This window comes from Galleria mellonella, unplaced genomic scaffold, assembly GCF_026898425.1.
Source record: "Galleria mellonella isolate WM207_F2 unplaced genomic scaffold, CSIRO_AGI_GalMel_v1 utg55, whole genome shotgun sequence".
NCBI lineage: Eukaryota > Metazoa > Arthropoda > Insecta > Lepidoptera > Pyralidae > Galleria > Galleria mellonella.
Window position 1 is genome coordinate 4741436 of NW_026442115.1, and position 24620 is coordinate 4766055.

A 24620-nucleotide genomic window follows, 5' to 3' on the forward strand; every position below is an offset into this window, starting at 1 on the left:
CAATATGTAATATTTATTAAGTCATTCTATTTCAAATTACATTACAATTTAAATGAAAATTCCTCCACTTTAAATACAAATTTACCTACAATTAGTCAAAGAAGACAAACACGTATTGTCTAAGTAATGTATGCCGGAGACTTTTACATAGGCCATTGAAATGGTAATCATTGTAAAAAGTATTATATGTACAAGTTTTCATGATATGTTTACAAACAAAATAGAAACGCATTTCGATGTTCGTCAAATGTAATCAGTAGCTTGTCAAATCAACCGATCGAGTGATGTTTAAATATTTAAATAACCTCCGTTAGTTGTGGTCAAACGGATCGTTCGTTGAAGATTTGATTTATTCTTTTTAAACTCAATGATTTTCAATTAGCTTCAATCTACCCCGAGAATTGAATAAATGTTCTCAATGAGCGAGAGAATCAGAAATGGTCATAAGGCTATTTTGTTCGCAATAATGTTTTGAAAGAGTAAACCAGTCAAACACAGTTTATTTCGCTCGTAATTTTTTATGGGGAACTTGGAACAACTCAAATCGCGAATGCCATATTGTGAAAGCGTATTGAGTTTTCTTCGAAACCGGTCTCTGGCTCAACTTTTATAGAGATATGAAACCCATGCGGATACCTGTATAATAATATAATGGTATTGTGCATAAACTGAACAAACTGCTAAACAACCTCACCAATTGCCTAGTTATCGAGGTAGGATACATTGTAAGAAACCAGCCACAGAACTCAAAATACTTAGACTGAGTTAACGCGTCACCCAACCCCAAACTGACTACAGCCAAAATAAAAAATACTAAAAACAATGCTAATGTTTTGTATTTTATATTAATATGGCGATTTTTGGGAGTATAAATAATATAATAAACATGCAAAAGAGGTTATTACTGCTTTTTTTTAAATAAATATACATCTTTTGTTTCTTAAATTAAATAACTTGATTTATGAGTAACCAAGTAAAGAAAATTGAAGAAGACCACCCAGACTGAAGGCAATTTAGAAAAGTTTTGTTTTTTTTTTTTAAATTGGCCTTATCTTAAATCGAATCCGGACCTGAATTGCATAAAGCAAAAACGTCCCATTACACATATGAGTCAAAAAAAAATTTTTTAATACAATTATAATCACTGTGACCTACCTACCATCGGCCACTATTGAACATAGATCTCCCTCATATTTCTCCCTCACTATTACAACAGGGGCGTGATGTAACGTAATGTAATTCAAGAGAATTCTGACAGTCATTTCTTCCGCCTTTATGGACGTAAAACATAAGGGTGACTGCCAACTTGCAAGGCGCGTGATAGTTATTTGTAGATAACTGACGCGTCCCAATCTGTCGATGTGTGTGCGCACTATTTCCGAACACAAAATAAGAGTCACGACGTCCGCTCAAACGGCGCACACTGGGATATTCCTGTATAACTTCCTAGGTGGTGTTCAGATAAATAGGAATTTTCATTACATAATTTGACAAACAAATTACTAAAATGGAACGGACAGAAATTAAAGTCTATCTGGGCATCTACCCCTATGTCACAGTATTATGTATAATTGTTGCAACTCTTGTTGAATCTTTACGGAATAATTGCACGCGGCCCTTACAAACTTGTGCAAGGGAATACCAATTCAAAATCCATGTTCTCAAATGTTTTGATATTTAGATATTCGACGTAGATGGGTTATATATTTTTTTCTTTTATACAAACCATCCGATCATGAAACCGAACACTAGAGATACTATAGTAGAATACATAGTTTATACCGGTGGTTCCCAACGTAGGGCCCTGAAAAATTTTTGAAATGTTCAAGTGGGGCATGGCACAAAAAAAGTTGGGAAATACTGGTTTATACATTTGTTCTCGGCCTTTTTTTATTTTTAAATATTAACAAAGTAAATATGAATGAGGTGATTATGTTTCTGTGATTTTTAGATGACATACTGACACGACTTCGCTCTTGATGACTACATTATCTCTTGTTATTTTTAAAATTGTATTACTATATAAACAACAAAAATCTCATTATCGCTATTTATGTGTCTATTTATATCTATAATCTTTTATATATTGTATATTACAGGCAACATGTAAACAAATATTATTGTTAAGTTCTATATTTTTTATGTGACTTAAAAATAACCGGTGGAGTGTGATAACTGTCACTTCACACATATACTATTATCATAGAATACACTGTGATGCCTATGGTAGTCCTTAGGCTTGCTGTATACTAAGGTGCATCATCTTCAATTCCAAATTTTACAGTGAAAGTTTTAATTAATTTTGTAAATACCGAATAAATGCAATTATGGTGTTATAATAATCTATAACGAGTAATCATCATCCGCATAATTATCAAACTTGGTCAAATTGCCATGTAATAGCACTTCTTTTTTATGACATCATACCATGGATAGTATTTTCATCTACGTCCATTATGATAATTAAGTAATAACTTTAATAAGTTTAATAATCATCGATAATAATAAAATTTTATTACTAATAAAACAAAATTATAAAAGTAGACAAATTGTGATGTAAATGGGCGTAGAAAATATTAACAGTGGGGCTTTAATTAGTGCAAAACCACTGGTAAAGGTCTGACGTGAAAGAGAGATGAAATAAGAAATATCTTGCAGGAATTGGCAGTACCGCCTGATGAGTCATAATTATTTTTGTATGAAAAAAGAAGAAGAATACCAACCATATATGGATAGTATTATTCTTCTTTTCAATGGAGCCCTATTTACAGATTAACGATAGATAGGTATAATTATTTACTGTGACAGTCTAGTTAATCAAAAATAGGTATTTGGAATGATAATATGTTATGTCGGTCAGGTGTTTAAAGATTGACGTCGAGCCGCATGTATTTATTACGATAAGCGGAAATGTGGTTATATACACATGCATCGACCATAAACATTTCTGTTACGAAGGTTTTTTCAATCAATAGCTATATTATACTCATATTAGATTTGACCTTTATATTCCACGCAAACCGAATAAAATTATAAAAGACCCGAATAATTTTTTTATATCACGAAGATGGCAAACAAATATACAACCAGCATAACTACAGAATACAACTCAGGAGTGCATAGAAAGCTATTAAAGAATAACAATCGGTATGCCGCCCATTAGACTAACTCACATCACGACAACATTGCCCGCCATACTCGTCGCTGCGGTGTAAGAAATCTCCGGCGCGGAATTCCGACAGCACAGGAAGGTATTTGATACAGTAACAGCAGCGTCTAAATTTGAATTCGAGGCAAAGATGGTGGCCAGCAAATCGGCTTTCTCTAATGCCATGTTACCATTCGGATTCCGTAAAGGAAGTAAGGACGAGTGACTGAAGTTGCTTTTCAGTAGCTTTGACTAGTAGCCGGAAAGCATCAAGGGATGAGGTTTTTTTTTTTTATACAACTTAGAATGGCAAACAAGCTGACGGCCCACCTGATGGAAAGTGGTAACCGTCGCCTATAGACATGAGCAGTACCATGGACATAACAGAGTATACTGTTTCGCCCATGATACCCCCATACGTTGCCATTCCTGAGGACTCAGATGTTATTCCTCTGTACCCAGTAAATTCACGCCATATCCCATCCTTCAAACCGAAACACAGCCATGCAAACACAACTGCTTCACGGTAGAAACACGAATGGGACAGAGGTACCCAAGCAATCGAGTTTTGTACAAAGTCTCCCTCTGGTGAACGTAGATGAAAATACTGGATGCATTATGGAGGTGCAAGTCATTTGCCAGTTATCGTGATGAAATCGAATTTTAAAAGTAGTATTTAGTTTTCGCCTCGCATCAGAAACAGTGATGGCAAGTATGTAACTGCGAAACCATAAAACTAGTAAAGAATTAAAATAGAACGCACGAACTGGATTCTCGATTCGCTTTGTCTACCCCGTACATGAAAGATATGAAAGTCAAATAGTTAGTAGACACAATAATTCAATAGCTGATCAATATATTTGACTATTATAAATGCTCTGGCAATGAGATGAGACTATGTTCTGAGTTTGTACAAGACACACAACAGTACCTAGGTTTTTTTTTTTTTTAATAGGACTAAATGGGACGATATACTCTACCAGTGAGTAAAATAGATGATAATGAGACCATGTCAGTTGATCCGTCATAACGGATTCGCCAGAAATTAACTACACTGGTTTCCAAGAGAATATATTGTAAATTGCTATCAATAGGATAGCTAGTTCTAATTCTCGTTACCAACAATCCCTACGCCTTTCTCAAGATATGTAAGTAGCTATCTTTATCACATCATTTTCTCACTTGCTACATAATAGTTCATCATTCATTATGATTATTGACTACACCAAAGTACCAACTACTGCTCTAGCTGTTACTTGTCCCATATAATTACTGGACGTTATTCATCTGCAGTCAGCGAATAATTTTCTTCAGGATAAGTGGACGAACCAGAAAATTTAGCATACAAAGTAGACTTTCAAGAGATACTGAGTAATAGTTTACCATTATATTTACAATTCAAATTGGACATAAACAGGGTTGTCAACAGTATTAACGAATTAACATCCGCGAGCAAATTGAACAGACTAAATAAAAATGAGTCGTGAAGTTTTTTACAAGCATACATACAATTTTATAAGCAAAGTTATATAATAAATACACAAATATAAAACAGTAATAATTCATAATAATAATTTATAAATTAATGTTGTGGAGCGAATTCTCTGTTACATTTTTTAATATTAGTTTTTTTTTATTTGCATTATAATTTTTTGATACATTTTCACTTACGTTATCTTTATTCTGTATTCTCAAAATAATACTAAAAATCTTCAAAATACTCTCCGTCACAACAATTGGTCCATCAAGTTTTATCGCCACATCGGATACATTTTTTCTTATCGGGATAAAAACTATCCTATCTCTCAAATTTAAAACAATACTCAGAAAATACAATTGTAATTAGCCTATAGATTAGTAAACAAACATCGTAACACGGGATTTTTATATATTAAGATAAGATAATAAAGTTATGTGGCAATGTTAACATTTTTTGTCTCGAAAGATCAACTGTAATTTATAAAAAATAAAATAGTAGTGAGTAAAGTAATACTAAAGAGGATTATAACTCGATGTAGCAGTAGTAGACCCACCCTTACTGCTTATGAATAAATATTAACATAATAATGCTGTAGACATTAGTAGAGAGAATATCTGTATACTATATTATAACTCTTACCCATTACTTATGCGCAACACCGATATATAAACATATCAATGTTATTATTTAAAAGTGTAATAATTTAATTTAATAATGTAATAGTTTATATTTAGTTTGATATTGTTAAAATTATGTGAGGTTGCCTTTATTAAAAAAAATATTTATTTATTTTTATTAACCGGGATAAAAAGTAGCGAATATCCTTCTGCTTCTTATATAATATATCCTAGATTAGTTATCCCTTAAGACGCTAAGTAATAAAAGCTAACTTTCACATATGCACTTCTATGTAATGTATGTAATAAAATAAATATTAGCACCTAGACAATTTATAAATTATTATTACATAATAATACAAATATAAATATTTTTTATTATTTCAGATTAAATAATTTAACAACCGCTTGCACATAAACTGACTAAACACAAAAAACGTCTAAATCTATACATAAAATATCTATAAGTCCAAAAAAAATTAGTTAAAATGAGAACCTCTTTTGTTAAATTAATTTGAACAACATAATTTACATGTATCAATAACAATAATAACAAATCATCTTGGAATCTAGCGTTTCTCCAATATGACCTATGTCAACAGCGTTGTAAGTTGATTGATTATTACATACATATATATCCGTTCTGCATTAGTGAATTTCAATACGATAACAATAACAATGAAATTTATCTATTAGTAAATCATTTGAAATTTTATTAGTAAATAATTCTTCTTATCTACATTTATTCGTATAAGTATTTTCTCGATAAAAAGATAAAGTTGACAATTAGGTTTAAAAATAAGTAATTCAATCTATCATTCAAGGTTTTTATATGTACTTAATAAAAGATTATTTTTTTAATTTATAATTAAGTAATTAATAAAAAAGATCGATTTTTTTCTTTAATACTATCCTGCCTATCTTAACTGGTTAAGAGGTAAATAAATAAGCATACATCTATTTTATTTTTTAATATTATGTTACTTATGCATAATTATATATTAAAGTAGTATTACTAGTGTTTAAAATAAAATTACCTTTTTCATTAGCACAGGAATTTCATGTTCCAGTGACATTTCAAGTTTAGGGGAAGTCATGTATATCAAATGTTCACTCCACACAGATGTTCATTAATCAAAGCCACCCCGTCTGGCCGTGTTCCACTTACAATAACGGGTATTTATTTATTTACTGATATAATTTATAATTAATGAAAGCACTAAAGATAAACTGTCACTTGACACACGCGTGCACACTGTGTATCATTTTTATATTATTTCATTTATATTTAACTTTTATAAATCGATTTATTCCATGAAGGTAGATATTGTAGATAAAGGAACGCGATGCGCTGGCACACGGCGCTTGCGCTGCGTGCGAATGAGGGGGCTGCGGTCTTGCTGCGTTTGCGCCGCGCCCGAGAATTTGAGCCGTGCTGTGGCCGCGCACCACCAATGAGATCGAATGCCTATTTAAGAATAATTCCCAACCCTAATCGTCCACCTCATTAGCTATTATTTACAGTTGCAAAATATAAAATGTCTGCCCGTTTGACTGATAAGTACAAATTAAGTACATTCTATTTCTGATTTTGTGTATAAATAAACAGGCACGCCGGCGCCGCGTGATACGCACACGCAACTGGTGTGACATGTTGGCGCCATCACTGCCTCCAAGAATAAGATACAAACAAAAATTATTGTATTAATGGAAAAAATCTTTATTTAAAAACTAAAATTTAATTAACTTACACGCATTGTGAATCGTTTACGTAGGTACTAATTTTTAACAAGCAGATTTGGTTATTAATTGGATTAGACAGGTTAGTACCTGTCTAATTCTATTATTAACCTACTTTTATACACTTAACAATTTCATGTCAAATCTGTCTTTCCTCATTTTAGCAACATAACTTAATACCTAATTAGCGTCCCAACTTTTTTACGCAGGTAAAAGATTACTAATTTTTTACTAAAAAAATACAGCCCATGTTACTCGCTTTCTTTAGGTGAAATAATCCTTAAACTTGAATAAATATTTTTGTAGTCTTAATTTATCCATTAAAAATGAATATTCAAATCTTTCCTCTTTATAATAATAGTTTATATAAGAATTATCTTTGAAGTTAACTAAATAGTAACAAAGTAACATTAAACCTTAGGAACGAAAATGCACATAATTTCAATAATACATATCACCGTATCTACAGTAATATATGATATAGTTCATAATAATCTATGCAACTAATATAATATTACATCAGACAGTGTATTTATTATGTATACATAAAATGTGTTTTATGTAAATATAGTCATATAGAATGCCTATATGACTTGCTCAGTCACGTTTCCTGTATCTGTTTATACAGTCAAATATTAATTAGTTTTCATGACGGTCTTAAACCACCACGATCTGGGTTCTGCCAGAACGTGAAATCAAACAAGACTATAAAAGATATCTTTAAAAACAACTACAACTTTAATATTGATGCTACTTTTTACTTTAGGTTTGTTGGAGCAAAACTCATGTAGAATTAAGCTCGCTATACATTTGCTTTCCACTGTCATATTTCTTTATGTATTATTATTATTATTATAAAGTATAAATAAATAAATAAACCAAAGATTATCCGCATTCAGGATTATCTAAGGCTTTTGCTCGTTATTTTTAGTTTGGGTCCAACGAACCCAGTCTAGAGTACCGGCATCATTTCCCTTCGCTTCTTATACATTATACTTATAGAAGCCAAAAAAGATATTTTTTATAATCTTTCTTCGTACGAAATATGTGAAAACAAAAGGGAAATGGCAGGATTATAATTTGATCTTTTGTTCCAAATAATATTTCACTTTTGACAAATTTGTATTAAAAATAGTGTGGGCCAATACGAAATTGATCAAGATACAACGTAACATAAAAATGTTCAACCGACTTCAAAAAAAAAAAGGTTCTTAATTCGGCTGTATTTTTTTTTTTGTTTGTTACCTCACAACTCCATGAGTTAGAAAATTCTTCTTTTATTTGAAAGGAAATACTTACAGATTAGTCCCATAGAAATTTTATCAAACTCAGTTCATTAGTTTAATTTTTATCCCAAAATAACTGGTTTTGTCACAATTGAAGTAGGTCTTTTGTGGGACAAAATCTTTAAATATTTAATACGCTTAAGTACAAACGAAAACTCTATATTTGTACCTATTCAAAGCATAAATCAAAGTCCGAATATGTTTGTGTAACCATCGTATTTGTGTTTATTTTCTTTAATTAACATTTTTAGCGCTGTCGATATCTCAAAATACAGGATCACGTGCAGGGACTCGTGGATATCATGACGGCCTTTCATTGACCCATGCTCGATAATTTTCAACTTTGAGGATCACGTTGTTATACTTATGGAGATCATATACACGAGTATCACCACGTGAACTTCAAATTTCAAAGAGCTTGGACTAATAAACATCGTAGATAATGGACTTTACATTGGCCAATCTTTATGAAGTATGAGAATCACGTGGTGATACTTGTGAGGATCATGTACACAAGCATCATCACGTCTGCTTCAAACTTCATCAAGCTTAGACATTTAAGGACCTTTATCCACGAGGCTTATTAACGTCAGGCAGGTGACCAGTCTTATATAATATGAATAAAGTCATATTACGCCCTCATCGCCCATCAAAACGCGTTCATCATCATCTTTCTACCCTTATCCCAATTATTTGATAATGAACCTCAAATAGTGTTGTGTTCAATCAATTAAAGGATATAGTAATCCACGAGGATTTACGGTATTCATGACCTCTACGTAATCCACAAATGCAAACATTACTTATTAAGTTTAAATGAAACAAAAGACATTGGCGGCGTGGTGGGCTCCCTATAATATGGTTAAACACCATGATGGCTGGCTCATCATACTTGTGAGCGGGTGCTTCTATTAGTGATTGGTCTGTCCAAGAATATTGTGATTGATTATTTTTATTTTCTTTCTTTTATCGATACAAAGTTTGTGATAGTCATTTTATCCATTTATAGTTTTTGTTGTAAACTTAACTTTTATTTGGAAAAAGCAACAGTTGTGTTTCTTGCACGTTCTTTTTACCTTAAATTGGGTTCCGAACTGGTCGGTAGATTTATAACAAAATGATTATTAAAAAATGCTTATTATTAAGTTTACTTGTATAAAAAATATTAATTATCATTATTATATTCAATATATGAGCACCCTTCCTGTGATATTCAATATCAAATATTACCTATTGATCTTAAGTTAATTAAAACATTTATAGTATAACTTTATCATATAATGCTCTAACTCAAATATTATTCAACTTGAGTAAATGTTTATTTATTATATTTTGTTTTATTTATTATATGTACCAGAACTACCACTTGATTATCAATTTATAACTAAATAAATTATTGGTATAAAAATCTATTGGTATCCATTCAGTTAATAACCTACATGATGCTCAAACTTAAATATAAAATCAAGCTAACCAACCAATACAAAACTGTCATGTATGTATGAAATACTGCATGATTTTGATATTAAAAACATCATCATTATTTTAGCTGTCAACTGTCCACTGTCGAACTTAAGCCTTCCCCATAAGGTAAGTTTTGCCAATAGTACCACGGTTGGCAGGCGAGTAAGTAACTGCAGCCAGGCTTTTAGAATAAATGTTCATACTCAAATATTTTAAAACTTGAGTGAATTAGAAGACTTTATTGATTGAATATGAAGATCACATCATCCAAAATGATAATGAAACAAAATCTGATATGCACGAAGACTACCACGTGATTCACAAACTCAAATATTATCAAGCTGAGGTCAATGAAAGGCCACATATATCCACGAGTACCAACACGTGACCCTTAAATTTATACTCAAATATGAATTACCAAGATTGAGTTCAAACTCAACAAGTCAGGCAGGCGGCCGGTCATAAAAGCATAAAGCAAAAATTAGTAATATGGATAAAACCATATTACACCGACCCCAAATAATATTGGGTTATCCCAATATTAGGGTAAATAGGGTATATAGGGTAAAAAGATGATGATGATGATGATGAATTATTAATAAGGATTCGCACATAACTCTTAAACTTAAACCTTACAAAATCATTACTGATGTAATACACAATAAAATATTAATTAAACTTGGGTAATTCAGAAAACACAGTATCAACGAGGATTGCCACGTGATCATCAAACTGACAAACAAATATTATCGAACTCGAGTTAATGAAATGCCATAAAATGCATGAGTATTAATACATAATATAATCCTTAAACTCATATTCAAACACACACAAAATTTGGGTCAAAGACTATAAGGCCCCTAAGGATCACCACATATGTAAATATCAAAGGTGCGATATATGCTGCGCTAACATGTAACATTTCTTGCCATCACAGAGACCATATACTAAACTCATTGCATAAAAAATTGTCTAAAAAGTTAATCCTACTGCGCTTTTTATAGTTATTTTAAAAATTTTTAACGGATACTGAACTCAATAGACCTCATTCCGTAAGGAATCGACACTACAATACTCTTATTTGACAGCGAGCAGGTAACACTGCATTTACCAACCTCTACATTTTTTGTTACGTGACACTTTTAATCTTTTTTTTTTTTATTTCAATCTACTTACTTCTTTACAACACAATAACTATTGAAAGTATCGTACTCCAATTTACAATATTATGGTACAATTAAATACGGCAATGACACTAAAATATGATATGTCTTATTTTAGAAAACAGTGAAATATTATAATTCATAAAAATTTAAATTAAATTCATAAAAATGAAAAAGAAATATCAGTAGTCAAGTACGAAAATTTTTTTTTATATTTTTTTATCACAATAATACCATAATTTTATATTTCTGAGTTATGACTGTATACAAGTATCCAGATCTTTATACAAATAATCCTTCATTTAGAATTTATCTAAAGGTGAATTTCCGAGACCTAGCATCTTTCTCTATCTATGTTTAGTGTAAACTTGGTTAAGCATTCTAACAACATTTACTAGTTGCTCAACTGCATTCCTGCATAGTTTAGTGCATTGTTTTTTTATTGTAAAACTGGCTCCCTAGATACCAAGCTATTAATAAATATGGATATTATAATGAATACCTTGTTTGACAGGCGATAAAATCTATTACCTGATTACGAAATACGTTCTAAATAAGGAAACGAGAAGCCTGCGGCAGATTTTTAGTAACTTTTAGTATAAATAATTTAATTTCATCTTGATGAACGTAAGCGAAATCGCACCACTATTAGCAAATAAGTCATTGTCAACCGCATGCATTGTGGAACGCTTTTTGGCAAATAAACTTACTAGGAAGATCATAACGCTATCTAAATGACTAACAGCAATGTTCTTGAAGTCTAAAATGGTGTAACAACAATGCCAAATGTAAATAATACAAACGTATGCAATATATAAAATCATTATAGTGACAAGTATACACGATTGGCACTCTATTTGAATACTTGGAATACAATCATTTAATTTTTCACGTCATCAAATATCAATCTTGAAAAATTATAACGAACACATAAACTGAAACACTTGAAGTGAATAATCATTTTTAAAGAACTTCCAAAAGGGAAGCAGTGTAGGATACAGTGACCATTTAAAATCAGAGAAGCTGCATTGTTTGCCACTTTCATAGTATAAAAAAGAACGAGTATGTACTTAATTTGTCTGTATTTATTTTCTTTTATATTATGATAATTAATTACCTGTTTTGATAATACTTTTTGCAATTTATAGTATTTTAATACTTTCACAATTGACGTTATCGTTTTTCTTATGGAGCTTGTTAAAAAGCAAAATTTACATGTAGCCATGAATCCGTATTTTACCAGTTTACCAAGTTACAGTACGACTATGGCACCCTATGCATTATATCTACTAACCGCGGCATTTTTTTAATTCGAAACAATACACATTTTAAAAATCTCATAAAAATGTATTAAGCTGTTACGGCGATTAGCGTGAACGAACATCACGACACGAGATTTTTCTATAAGTATTTAAGATTGCATCTCGCTGAGGTCCTATAGGTTTACCGCAAGCCGCTTTTTGAGTTGCAGAGACAAGTAAATTCATTGAGCTCAGAAAACTGGCTGTCTTGCGATACATAACCTGAGGGGAATGGCCGTATTGGTATTTATATCTATTAACACAAAGTGTTACAAATTTACATTATGAGAAATGTAATTCTAATATCTTCTTATTTCAACAGGGGAACTTATCCTGTGAATTTTTAATTTTCATTAATTCGGTAATAGATATATGAAGGCAAATATACAAAAAAATGCTAAATGTATATGATTATATACCTGACAGCAATAAAAAAACTTTATATTTGGAATCAAATAATAACAATATATAAGTACAAAATAGACAACCGCGTATTCATGTCTTTATGAGTTGTAATTCCAAACATGACTTTCTAATTGCTTTGTAAACCCTTAATTTTCGAGTTCGAATTGATAAACTCAAAAAAACTCAGAAAAACACTTAACAAATAGCTATGTACATATATAGAATTGACGGAGTTATCACATAACATACACACAAAAAATATAGACAACTCGAGAACCTCCTGCTATTAGAAGTTGCTATCGTTTGTCATTTAATTTATTTATTATTTATTTTTAAAGGACCACAGATAAATAATAAAAATATGCAAAATCGTTATGGTAGAAGTAATTCTTCGCGTTATCTGTTCCTGGTTTTCTTTTCACATATTGTTCCGATAGTAATTGTCATGTCCAATGTAATAATAAATTTTATTGAAAGTATAATTTATGGAAATTATTAAGCATAACAATACCTATAATATTCTACTGATACGAACAGTTAAATAAGTACTTACTTATTTTTACATTGAATGATAAAAAAATGTAGGTTGGTAATATGCTCTAAAAAGATAATGGAAGACTACAAAATATAACTATGTACCTACTCGAAAAACTATATTTTTAAACAACTTTAAAAAAGAGAAGCAACTTCAATTCGCATATTACTTTACATATATGTAACGCGATATATTCGCCAACTCTGAGCCTAAATAATACATTAAAAAACGATTAGGGTCATTGGTTTTTATAGAGCAAAAGCTCAATTTAAAGATAAGAAACTATCAAAGTACATCAATATGTAACTTAAAAAAATAATATAGCTTTAATTCTACAGAATTTTACATACTTTTACACGTCACTCTTCTTATAGTTATAATAATCTGTGGTAGTGGTAACTGAACATTTATAACAGAGTTTCTCAAAGTATGGTACGCGTACCGCTTGGGGTACACCAGTTAAATAAATGTAAAGGGTACGCGACAAAATTTACATAATGGTAAACGCGGCAAAATTTTTCAGAATTTCGATACTATTTGCAATAAAAAACAAACACACCTTCACACTAAACTGTCCAAATAATAGAAATAACATTTATCTATTATTTAATGGTATTCCTTTTTTACAATAAAATACCTTATTTGTTCTAACGATAGTCAGATTTTTAAAAGAAATTAAATAATTATATAAAATTATTTAAATATTTCAGTAAATACTAATTCTACATTCTATGCACGCTCTAAGTGTGATGTTTTTTGTTTTGCTAAGTTTACTACTGCAATAGTTTGTACATATACGAGTATCTCTACTCTAATTAAGTAGTTCGATTAAAGTATTTATGATCTCTTTTTCTATTTTTAGCATAATTAGTAAACAATCTTTGTATATATTTTTATTGAAATAAAAGCACGTAAAAGAAAAACAGTACGTCGAATTAATTGTTTTTTATTGTCTATTCTATTTCAAAGAACTAAACTCAATAAAAAATAATATTAAGTTTGTTAACGAATTATATTAAATACAGAATAACTGATTAAGTAACTTAGTAAAACCAGTACAACATAAATGAACAGAATTGTGGCCTAAATGTAAGTATGAATTACAAGATTACAACATAGATTTAGGACAGATTCCTATGGAACTAAATTCTAGATTGTAGATTAGACATAAGATAGAGCATAAGGACATTCAAGAAATTATTTGTCTAAAATATTTAGTTAAGGAAATAGATGAGATAATTTTGTTGTAAATATATTACGTACCTATTTACATACTTATTTGTTAAATTTATAATCTGTTGACGTTATAATCTTTGAACTTATGACTGTGGTTGTACTTAATAGTCACATAATCTCCATAATGACGTTGCTTATAATTTAATTAAGTATAAAAAACATAAACTTAACACATCTTGACTGATTAAATTAATATATGTTAATAATTTATACAAGTAACACTTTCCCGTGTGATAATTTATCATTTTAATTCAAGCAAAAGAGATCACAAGAGCAGCTATTTCGCAACCCCGCTCGCGCGATATATGCGGTATACGCTAGCGGGACACCAGTGAGGGATGATAGGTGACGATGAAAGCAGGTCAGTGACTCCATCGTGACGAATTCTATAGAATCAACCACGATGGTTTCCAGGGGAAACCGCGTAGAGATCGACCTGATAGGGTATATTGCTAACAATAAAATTGTTAGACCCAATTACTAACAATCCCTTTCCCACCAACAGATACATTAAATATTGATTATCCAATATATAATGTTGAAATAACAAATCCATTCGAAATGAATATAGATTTAGATGAATATATTCGAACGGTATGGGCAGGGGAAAACGGATTGGAAAGCAGGTTGACGTCTACATGGTTCATGTATTATTGTAGTATTATATGTATAGCTAACAAGGAAGCAGACTCCATTACTAACAATCCCATTTCCCCTGCTATTTTACATTAGTGTATTATATGTAATACACTAATGTAAAATAGATAGATAGATAGTTATAAAACGAATATAATAATGTATGTTATAAAATCATCTAACTGTTCCTGTAAAGAGGCGTAACATCTTAGTCCTTAGGAATGATTACGCATAAGTGCCATAGATATTACACTGCATCATGTACTGTTCGTGTCTGCAAGCGATGGTCGCTACTTTTCATCACATGGGTTCAACTTATTTGTTTACTTAAATGTTATAAAAAAAAATAATCATAATCACAAGTTTTGACAATTTATACTCGGCCCTATTTATTGCTATTATCGAATAATCTACAACATGACAATTAAGATAATTAACAACATCCCATTTATTAATTTAATTAAAAAACTTCTTCATTCTACATATATTTAATTAGACATATGCACATAGTTTACCTATAATTTTTAGCCAGAGTACATTGTAAGAGTAATTTAGAAAACTGCCCAGGTGACGTATGCGACTCAAATAAGACGTCAGTTTTAAATCATTTTGGAAATCGGCGTCAATATGACGATATAAATATCCTATAATATGATATATATATCCTACCTGAGTAAATAAAATTTAATCAGATAAAGTTCGGTCAAATATTATATATACTTAATATACAAATAAATTATATGCTAAATAGTTTATAGTATAATCAAATAAAATTCAATTGTTGTTTGTTATATGTGAAAAGAATAATAAATATCCACTGGTACAATATAAACAAAATCATAAAATGACCGGTGAAGTTACATACATACCTATAAATACATAAGATAACTAATATTAAATGGGTACTATATCTATGATAGTTATATTTCGTGAAATTAAGTGAAATAGTGTATTGAATAGCTTTATCTACTACATACTAATATAATCTATTAGTTATTAGTACTAAATATATTTAGGAGACAGTTATGGAAAAACAACATAGTTTCACACCGATCTATGATATATGTACATCCTTACTAATATAATAAATGTAAAAGTGAGTTAATTTGTCATCATATAGTGCCTTATAAGGCGTTACCTTTATCAATCACTATGAAATGTAGTGTGAGTTTACACGTGACATATGGGATGGAGAATGATACAGGCTATTTTCATTTTGTACTACTGTAATATTTGGAATTAAAAGTTATTGTTCTCAAATTAGTTCCATACTAATTTGATCAATGTTGAAGTTTTTTTTTGTTATTTGTTTAAATTAATATAATTGTTAAATAGTAATATCTTGTATACCAGAGTGTAAACATATTATTTAAGATAAATATATTTTATACATAGAATACATTAATAGGAGACAAGTGCTAGCTAAACGATTTAGCTCGGCAACCATCAATACAGCACATATTCCCCAGAGGGCATTCCGATCGACCTTACAAGATCACGAACCGGTAATATATGCACCGGTACCGATAAACACCATTCACGACATAGAGGAGTCTGAACCCTCCCATGATCCTAAACTAGTTAATCAAGATCTACATTTGCAGATAAGCCGACTTAGACCGTATTCACAGGAGGCACGTTTCAATTTACTTACTATATTTTCATAGCAGGATGCAAAAATTACAGAGGATAAAATGTTTACAACACTCGTAAAACAAATCACAGACAGCGCTCCCGGCACATCTTCATATTATTTAATTCAGATACAGTAACGCACATTAATATGCATAGTTTTTATGTTCATTTCACTTGTAACAAATAAATAGGAATGTAATTGACTATTACGAGAAATGGCAATTATTAATGAATGATAAAAATTCTTGAAAAACATAAAATTAACAAAACGTACAATTAAATGTTAATTAATACATCTTTTGCAATAAATAATAAAAAGAGATCTATCTACCTACAATTAAGTCAAATTATTATCTCGTAAAAGGACAATTCACCTAAGTAGTTATCTATGACAACTAAAGAATTGAAAAGAAAATAATTTGAGTAGCTAATATTTCATTTTATAATTATCTACTCAAAAGACCATAAATTTATTACGTCCATAGTATATTATGTTTATTTTTATATTACAGCAAAGAACGTCTTATTTTATACCACTATCTCTTATTTTAATTTTATAGAGCGCAATGTGCGCCTGGTCGAAAAATATGCATCCGACTTTAATGAAGACTTGTTCAAAAATAAAAATAGATTTTATTACACATACATAAGTATAATATAAATCCACTCCAACTGCGTAGATGCTTTTTTTTAAAAAAGTTTAGCAAAAAGTTTTGACTTTTTACTAAACTTGAATTAATTTTTAGACAGAGCGTATGCTCTAATTAGGGCGTGAAAAGGAAATCATCATAAATTCTAAATTTCTAATGTCTGTTAGTAAAATTACAATTGAGTTCGACGAACCCCTAACGGGTTTGTTTGTGAATAGGTGGGCGTCTGTAAGGCGGCACGACGCCGGCGCATTCGGCCTTCAGAGACACAAAAATTAAAAATAATTTCCATCTAGTTACTTCGTTGTAAATAAATTCCAAATATTTACTTTCATAAACAAAAATATTTTCAACGTTTGCAATTATAAAAATATTTACTAATTTGATAAACTGAAGTAACTATAAACTGAGCAAATTCATACCAAATATTCCCAATATAGTACGCGTTATATAATACATCTATCAAGTATTATTAAATTCTTTTACTTATAAAAAACTGGATAGGTTCATAATAAAAACTAGATGACTAACCTAGGAATAAAACTTCTATGGCAGTTATATGTATTATAGACAAGGAGCTCGCAAAGCAAACGCGACTACGTGGATCGCCGTAGCGTGACAGTCATATGGCGTGACAACTGACAACGGCGTCACACGGCATAATTACCGTATATTTCATTCACCATGTACGTAAGTATATCAGATGAATGTGGATTCACTATTGATAAAGCAATCACATTCATTAATAATTTCGTAATTCGAATTTGGAGATTTTTTATTACAGTTGTCACAGTGAAGAAGAAACGCCGCAGCACTTAATGTTTGGCTGTAGCCCACTCATATTTAAACGATATGTCTCCTTTAGAAAACACAGTCTATATTCTAGGGAGATAAAAGAACGTTGCTACGAAAAACATTTTAAAATTCCTATCATTGATAGGAATTAGCAGTAAACTTTAAAAAAGTGCGAGCACAAAAGATAATGAAAAGGTCGCAGAGTCACTGGTTTTTCTGTCTGAAAAAAATCGTCCTTCAATAATAATAATACTAAATACCTACTGACGATAGAATTTTTTATTGTGCCACATACCAGAGATAGATTTTACAATACTAAATAATTATGATGCAATATAATAAAATATTCATAATTAACATATTTCTTCCATAAAATGTTATTCTTATAGGGTCTATTGAATATAAATTAATAACCGTAGTTTGTACCCATAAAAAACATGTTACAGATCACAAAGTATTATATTAGTCTCACTTATATTTAGTTATTGCATTTGTTTTTTTACTCTTCAAATATTGTAATACACATACGACTATACAAAAAATCACAATGAGATTAAAAAATGTCATTAAAAATAGAGCTTATTTAAATCAAAATATGAACTAATTTCGATTAACTAAATGTAATTTGTTGTACACCAAGTGAAAATATTCTTATTCAATATTACAAAACGATGTCATCCAGTTTATAGACTCCATGTTTTAAATACACAATCGAGACATAACGCGATGAAAAACCCATTGCAGGTAAATAGTAGCTACATACCTGCTTTTTATTGCCGACGTTTCGAAGTGGATTGCACCAGGTCATGGTCACGACAGGATAAAAAAAAATTAATAAAGAAAAAATATACATATACTAACTATAGACTCCATGGTTTCATAGATACCTTGTCTTACGTTAACTACTTATTTATGTTTTATTTTAGTAATAGGTGACAAAAATGTTTGAGTAAAATAATCTAAATATTTGGTTTTATTTATGGTTTTGTATCTAATGTAGACTGAAAAGGATTCTTAAACTTCATCGACGTTATTATCTGCAGTGTTAAATGTGCACCTCAACTGACATTATTCTCATTGACTAAGAAATACGTTTACTAACTTTCGATCTGGCCCAAGATTATAGCCTTTATAGTGAATAATTCAAACATTTAAGGTAAAGCCCACTTCCAAATAGAGAACATATCTCTCGCAACACCATAAAGAGAAATACCTAGCTTCCTTAAAATTAATTACTGGTTATACAAGTGTAGTAAATACGATATGTAAAATAGTATATATAAGTATTTATATACTTATATTAATATACTTCTTTGATAATATATAATATTACAGAACATTATAAAAATTTCTTTATACGTACCCTAGGTTAAAATAAAATCGATTTTTACAAATCATTTTAAATATGATACGCCGTTATCATCATTTCAGCTATTACCCGTCTACTGCTGAACACAGTCCTCCCCCATAGACTGCCATAAAGAATCATTCCGAGCCACCTGCGTCCACAAATCCCTGCAATGCACCTAAAATCGTCTATCTTCCAAGTATTCCAGGCATCACTGGAGAGATGGTAGTACCGGGCATGTCTCGACCGAATCAAAGACTTTCATAGTCCACTAACGACAGACATTATGGCAGATTATACACTGCGGTCTTCTGTATAATCTGCCGTAATGTACCTATAAATGTATATAGTCTATAGTGCTAAACCCCTTTCGGAAACCAGCTTGTTTGACGCGCAAATTTGACGACTTCCAGCCATCCAGGCTGGAAGTCGTCAAATTTGCGCGTAAGACGATTTGTTAAGACTCTCAAAATAGTACGTAGACACGGACACGATTCAAAAGGAATATCGGTCTATAGTTCTTCAATAGGATATTGTAACCTTCTTGAAGAACAAGACCACTGCAATTTTGCTCCATGCCGCAGGCGTAACACCGTTACAGATGACGAAGTTAAATAGCCTCTAAAAAACTACAAATGCCAATTTTCCACCCGCACTTGGAAGCTTTGCTGTAATTTAAATATATATATATATATATATATATATATATATATATATATATATATATATATATATAATCTAATATCAATACTATACTTTACGTTTCGGTCAATCTGAATTTTCAGACGGCGCATTCTCTTAGAGAAAGCACCGACTGAAAATAGACTGTTTATTTTCTAACTTTATAACAGTCTTTGTTATTTGTTCGAAGAAAAACAATTCGAAGAACGTCATCAAAACGCATAATATTTTTAGTTCTTAATTAATTTCAAATTAAGAAGATTCTCGATTCATTTGTTTCCTTATGTAAGCAGACATATGCGATGTCTTTGCAAATACTAAAGCATTTTTAGGATTATTTTTGGAATCTATAAGTTCATTTCTATGTAGATACCATCGTACTATTTTGTGCCAGATTGAAATTAGGATTTTAGGTGAAACAGAATTTTAAATTATTTTATATGAATAAATTCTATTAAAGATATTATGCTTTAACTTTAATGCTAATATGAATTTTGCTGATACATTTATCATTACATATGCGTTTAAAATTTGTAATAATGGTGATGAAACAAACAAATGAAAGGCTCGATTATTCACTTACTTTTTTTATAAAAAAATAAATAAACAAAACACAATCCAATATATCAAATTTCATCGAAATCTTCAGTGCCATTTACGAGAATGTAAACATGTAATGAAACATTGCCTGTTGTTGAATAAATTTAGTGAAGTAATGTGTTTATAAGCCGTTCGCTCTACTTTTTTCTTTGCGTATCCAAATTATCTGTCTTGTTTATAAATCCAGTTCCGTTTGTATGTTGATTGCTCACTAATCTTGATTGAAAACAAAATAGGATGAATTACAACCTAGGATCACTAGCTAAATATAGACTACGTGAAATCATGTACAACAAAATTATTAAATCCACATAACAGCTGTCCACGAGTATGTCGTGGGCATTAATAAAAAAAAAATAATTTATAGACATGTTAATGTTATACAGAGAATACTTTTATCCCAATAGCCAGTATATCACTGTCAAGGATTGTCAGACAAAACAAGTTCTATATATTTGATGTAGTAATTTACCTCAGTTCTTCTTTCACTGAGAAAAGGTTATTAATAATGGGGTGTAACAGCCCCATTGCTAACAATATGTTATACCCTAAGAATACACCTTATCAGGTCGAGGAAATCATAATGGTAAATTCGTCGTGATGGGCCAAATCACCTGATTTCATCCTCGCCTATCATCCTTCAGTGATACCTGACTAGCATATACTAATAGAGCAGGCATGTTACCATTCTATTACCATACATTAAAAAGATGCATCGTTCACACACATAACTTTTTTTACATTAAAATTACACGTTTCAGAGACTACATCGATTCTGCATCAAGCTATGACTCGTATCGGGAACTACAGATAAACCGAGAATGTAACTTGGTACATTAGTGTCACCTCCATTTAAACGCAAGGTAAATCCGCATAGCGTGACCGTGTTAAGGAGTAGAATGATCTAATGGCGACTTGTTTAAGTAAAAATATTATTGTAGAATTCAACTACAATCTCATATTTTATCAGGAACATAATATAGATAAGAGTACCAGAAGGAGACATTTTGCAAATCGTCTGTATGGATTTCTACCTCGATCAAGCTAGCTAATAAGATATGTCAGTAAATTTTAATATTTTCACCAATTGAATGTCTCATGTTGCAAGTGTTACGACTGTAGGTGATTGCAGCTTACCATCAAGCGGAGGTTTGATTACCAGTCTTGTCTTGTAATATATAGAGTACCTACCTACTAAAAATAAATTTATTCAAAACTGTTATGCACGCGATCTTACTCTTACCCGATATTAAAATTAACGTTATTTAAAACTTATCATTGACAAATTTGAGACTCTATGTATACCTCTTCTCGAGATACCTTAAAAGTTTGTATTAAAAAGATGTATGTTATCTCTTGACACCTTAATGGCTCTATTAATCGCAAAAACATTCAAATAATATCTATTTGGGACGGAGAAGTGCATATTACTACCCAGGATATACATATATACATCAGTCACGTAGACTTGTTACATACTTGTTTATGTTTTTACATGGAAGGTCATATAAACAAGTATGTAGGTACCTAGTTATCGTTATACAAATATTATAATCTATACTATTTTTAAAAATGTAACATGATTACTTGCGTTAAGTACTTAAAAATTTACTATCATAAATAATAATCTATATGATATTATTAAGAAATTGCTGTGCGCGCGACTTCACCGCGTGACAGAACCATATCGAGTCCTTCGCACTAACATATACTACATGTACCCATGCTAAACATACATGTACATATTTACGAGGGAGCCGGATGGACCGTGCCCATCTCAGAATTGTCTGATGCCCAGCTGAGAACGCCAACGAATCTTCCCTGCAAAATACTCTTAAATATGCCAATGACGCAACAATTTTACTAGGTATACCTATACCTCATCCAAATTCATTTCCACATTTATAATATTAATAAAGTCCTGACTGTCAAATATGTCATCGCTGAAGACCTTCATGCATCTACATAAAAGTGTATACATAAAATTTAGTCCCCATTACTAATAATATCTTCCTCGCTTTCCCATTTTCTTGCAAATTTATACCTACGTATATATATTCATTACGATTATAAACTAGAATTATTTTTTAAAAATATATAATAATATTATATATTTTTAAAAAATATAATGATAATAATGTATATAATCATATACTTTTGCCTTGATATTTACATTTTATTGAAGTCACATAGAAAAAACTCTTATAATTATAAAAACGCCCAAGCCAAGCCTTGTTATTAAGCCTTGTCGTGCCTAACGTTAAAATCACTTATTATCTCTTTTTTGTTCACTAATATTTTATTTAAAAAATGTACTTTTTTAAAGAACATAATTTGTGTGTCATAAACCAATAGCTTGAAAAAAAATTTGTAATGTTGCATACATTACTTAATTTCACAGTTTTTCATAACAAAATAAATAGAAAAAGTTACAAATAGTTTCATAATACTGGTTTCAAAATGCAAATTTGATTTTATATCACTTACCTGAAAATCCATTTCATGGCAGACACACATACACAAATATTATCACAATATATATAATAGCAAAATTATATAAATTACAATGTTAAGAAGCTGTATCTGATATAGTGTACCACAGTCAATGCGCGAGAGTGCGTCGCTAAAGGATGTCACTAACAAACTAATGCGCGCGCAGGACTTGTACTAGAGAGAAGAAAATTCCCTCGGTCCCTCGTCCTAATTACACATCACTAGACCACAATAAATATTGAATTATTCTTTACTTTTCTAGTGAATTCTAATATGACCGATAAAATAACTTATGCAACTTTTTCTTTCTGCAGCCATCTTGGCCCATTTATTTTGAATTTGTGATATGCCACAGACAAATTAGTATATCAGCTGTTAACTGTCCACTGCTAAACATGGCCTATGGCCATTCCCCATAAGGGGAGATATTGCCATTACTTGCCACGCTTGACAGGCAAGGTAGCAACTGCTTGACTAACTCGACCATTAAGTAAGTATCCTTAGTTGCCTCAAACGACACTCACGCGAAAGGTAAGAGTGGCACATTGTATGACGAGATACACTAATAATAAATATTATTGAAATAATAATAATTATAGAAGGTCATTTTATATCATAGGGGGTATATAAATTGACAACGCATTGGCGAGTATCATAGGCGAAACAGTATACTCTGTTATGTCCATAGTACTGCTCATGTCTATAAGCGATGGTCCTCTTTCAGGTGGGCCGTCAGCTTGTTTGCCATTCTAAGTTGCACAAAAAAAATTATATAATGACGAATAAATTAGTTCAAGAACTAAATAACTTATGCTTTAAACGAGACTTAAATAAATGTTATTTTAAATAAATTGCACAGAAACAATCTTTTGATAAATAAATTGAGACAGGACATAATTAACTGTGTTAGTTACTTCAATAGAACGACGCTTGTAGTAACTACACTCTCTCTTATCGTTCAGGGGTTAACGATTTTCGCATGGAAAATTACTGGCATGATTACATTTGAACAAAAAAAAAATTATATTTAAGATTCGGTGGTGCACTAGATATTTGTTGAAAACCCGTGTATAAAATTTGGCATGCCACATAAAATTTGGCGCGAGATTATTATGGGCAACTTAAGTTCAAACAATTTTGTGTTACTCATTTCAGTTACCTATTTTTGCTGTAAAGTATTTAAAGAAATTTTAAAATTTTAATTATAAAGAAATTTTAAGAGATTTAACCTTTTTTATTTATTTATGTTTACGCTTATATAAAAAAATTATAACGACTGAAATGAATGTACCTATTTTATCATTATAATTCAATGGTCCCGTCATATTTGTAAGCTTACATGCTAGACACGTTAGGCTACATCACTTGTATGGTGCGTTTTAGTTGTTGCATTATAAATATCTACAA

The 24620-nt window shown here is 30.7% G+C and overlaps 1 protein-coding gene across 4 annotated transcripts in view; it reads right to left on the minus strand.

The window, feature by feature from the left end:
* LOC113521313 (glycogen-binding subunit 76A) overlaps window positions 1-24620 on the minus strand; it is a 59452-nt gene that overhangs the window by 16010 nt on the left and 18822 nt on the right. The window contains exon 1 of one of the 4 annotated variants that reach the window (XM_026906818.3): window positions 23208-23367. The exons of 2 other annotated variants lie outside the window; for them this stretch is intronic. In XM_026906818.3, the coding sequence (XP_026762619.2) occupies window positions 23208-23237 (30 nt within the window). In that variant the 5' untranslated portion in view covers window positions 23238-23367. Of the gene's footprint in view, window positions 1-6282; window positions 6723-23207; window positions 23368-24620 lie in introns of those variants that run through there. One more of the 4 variants, XM_026906817.3, reaches the window with a different exon arrangement.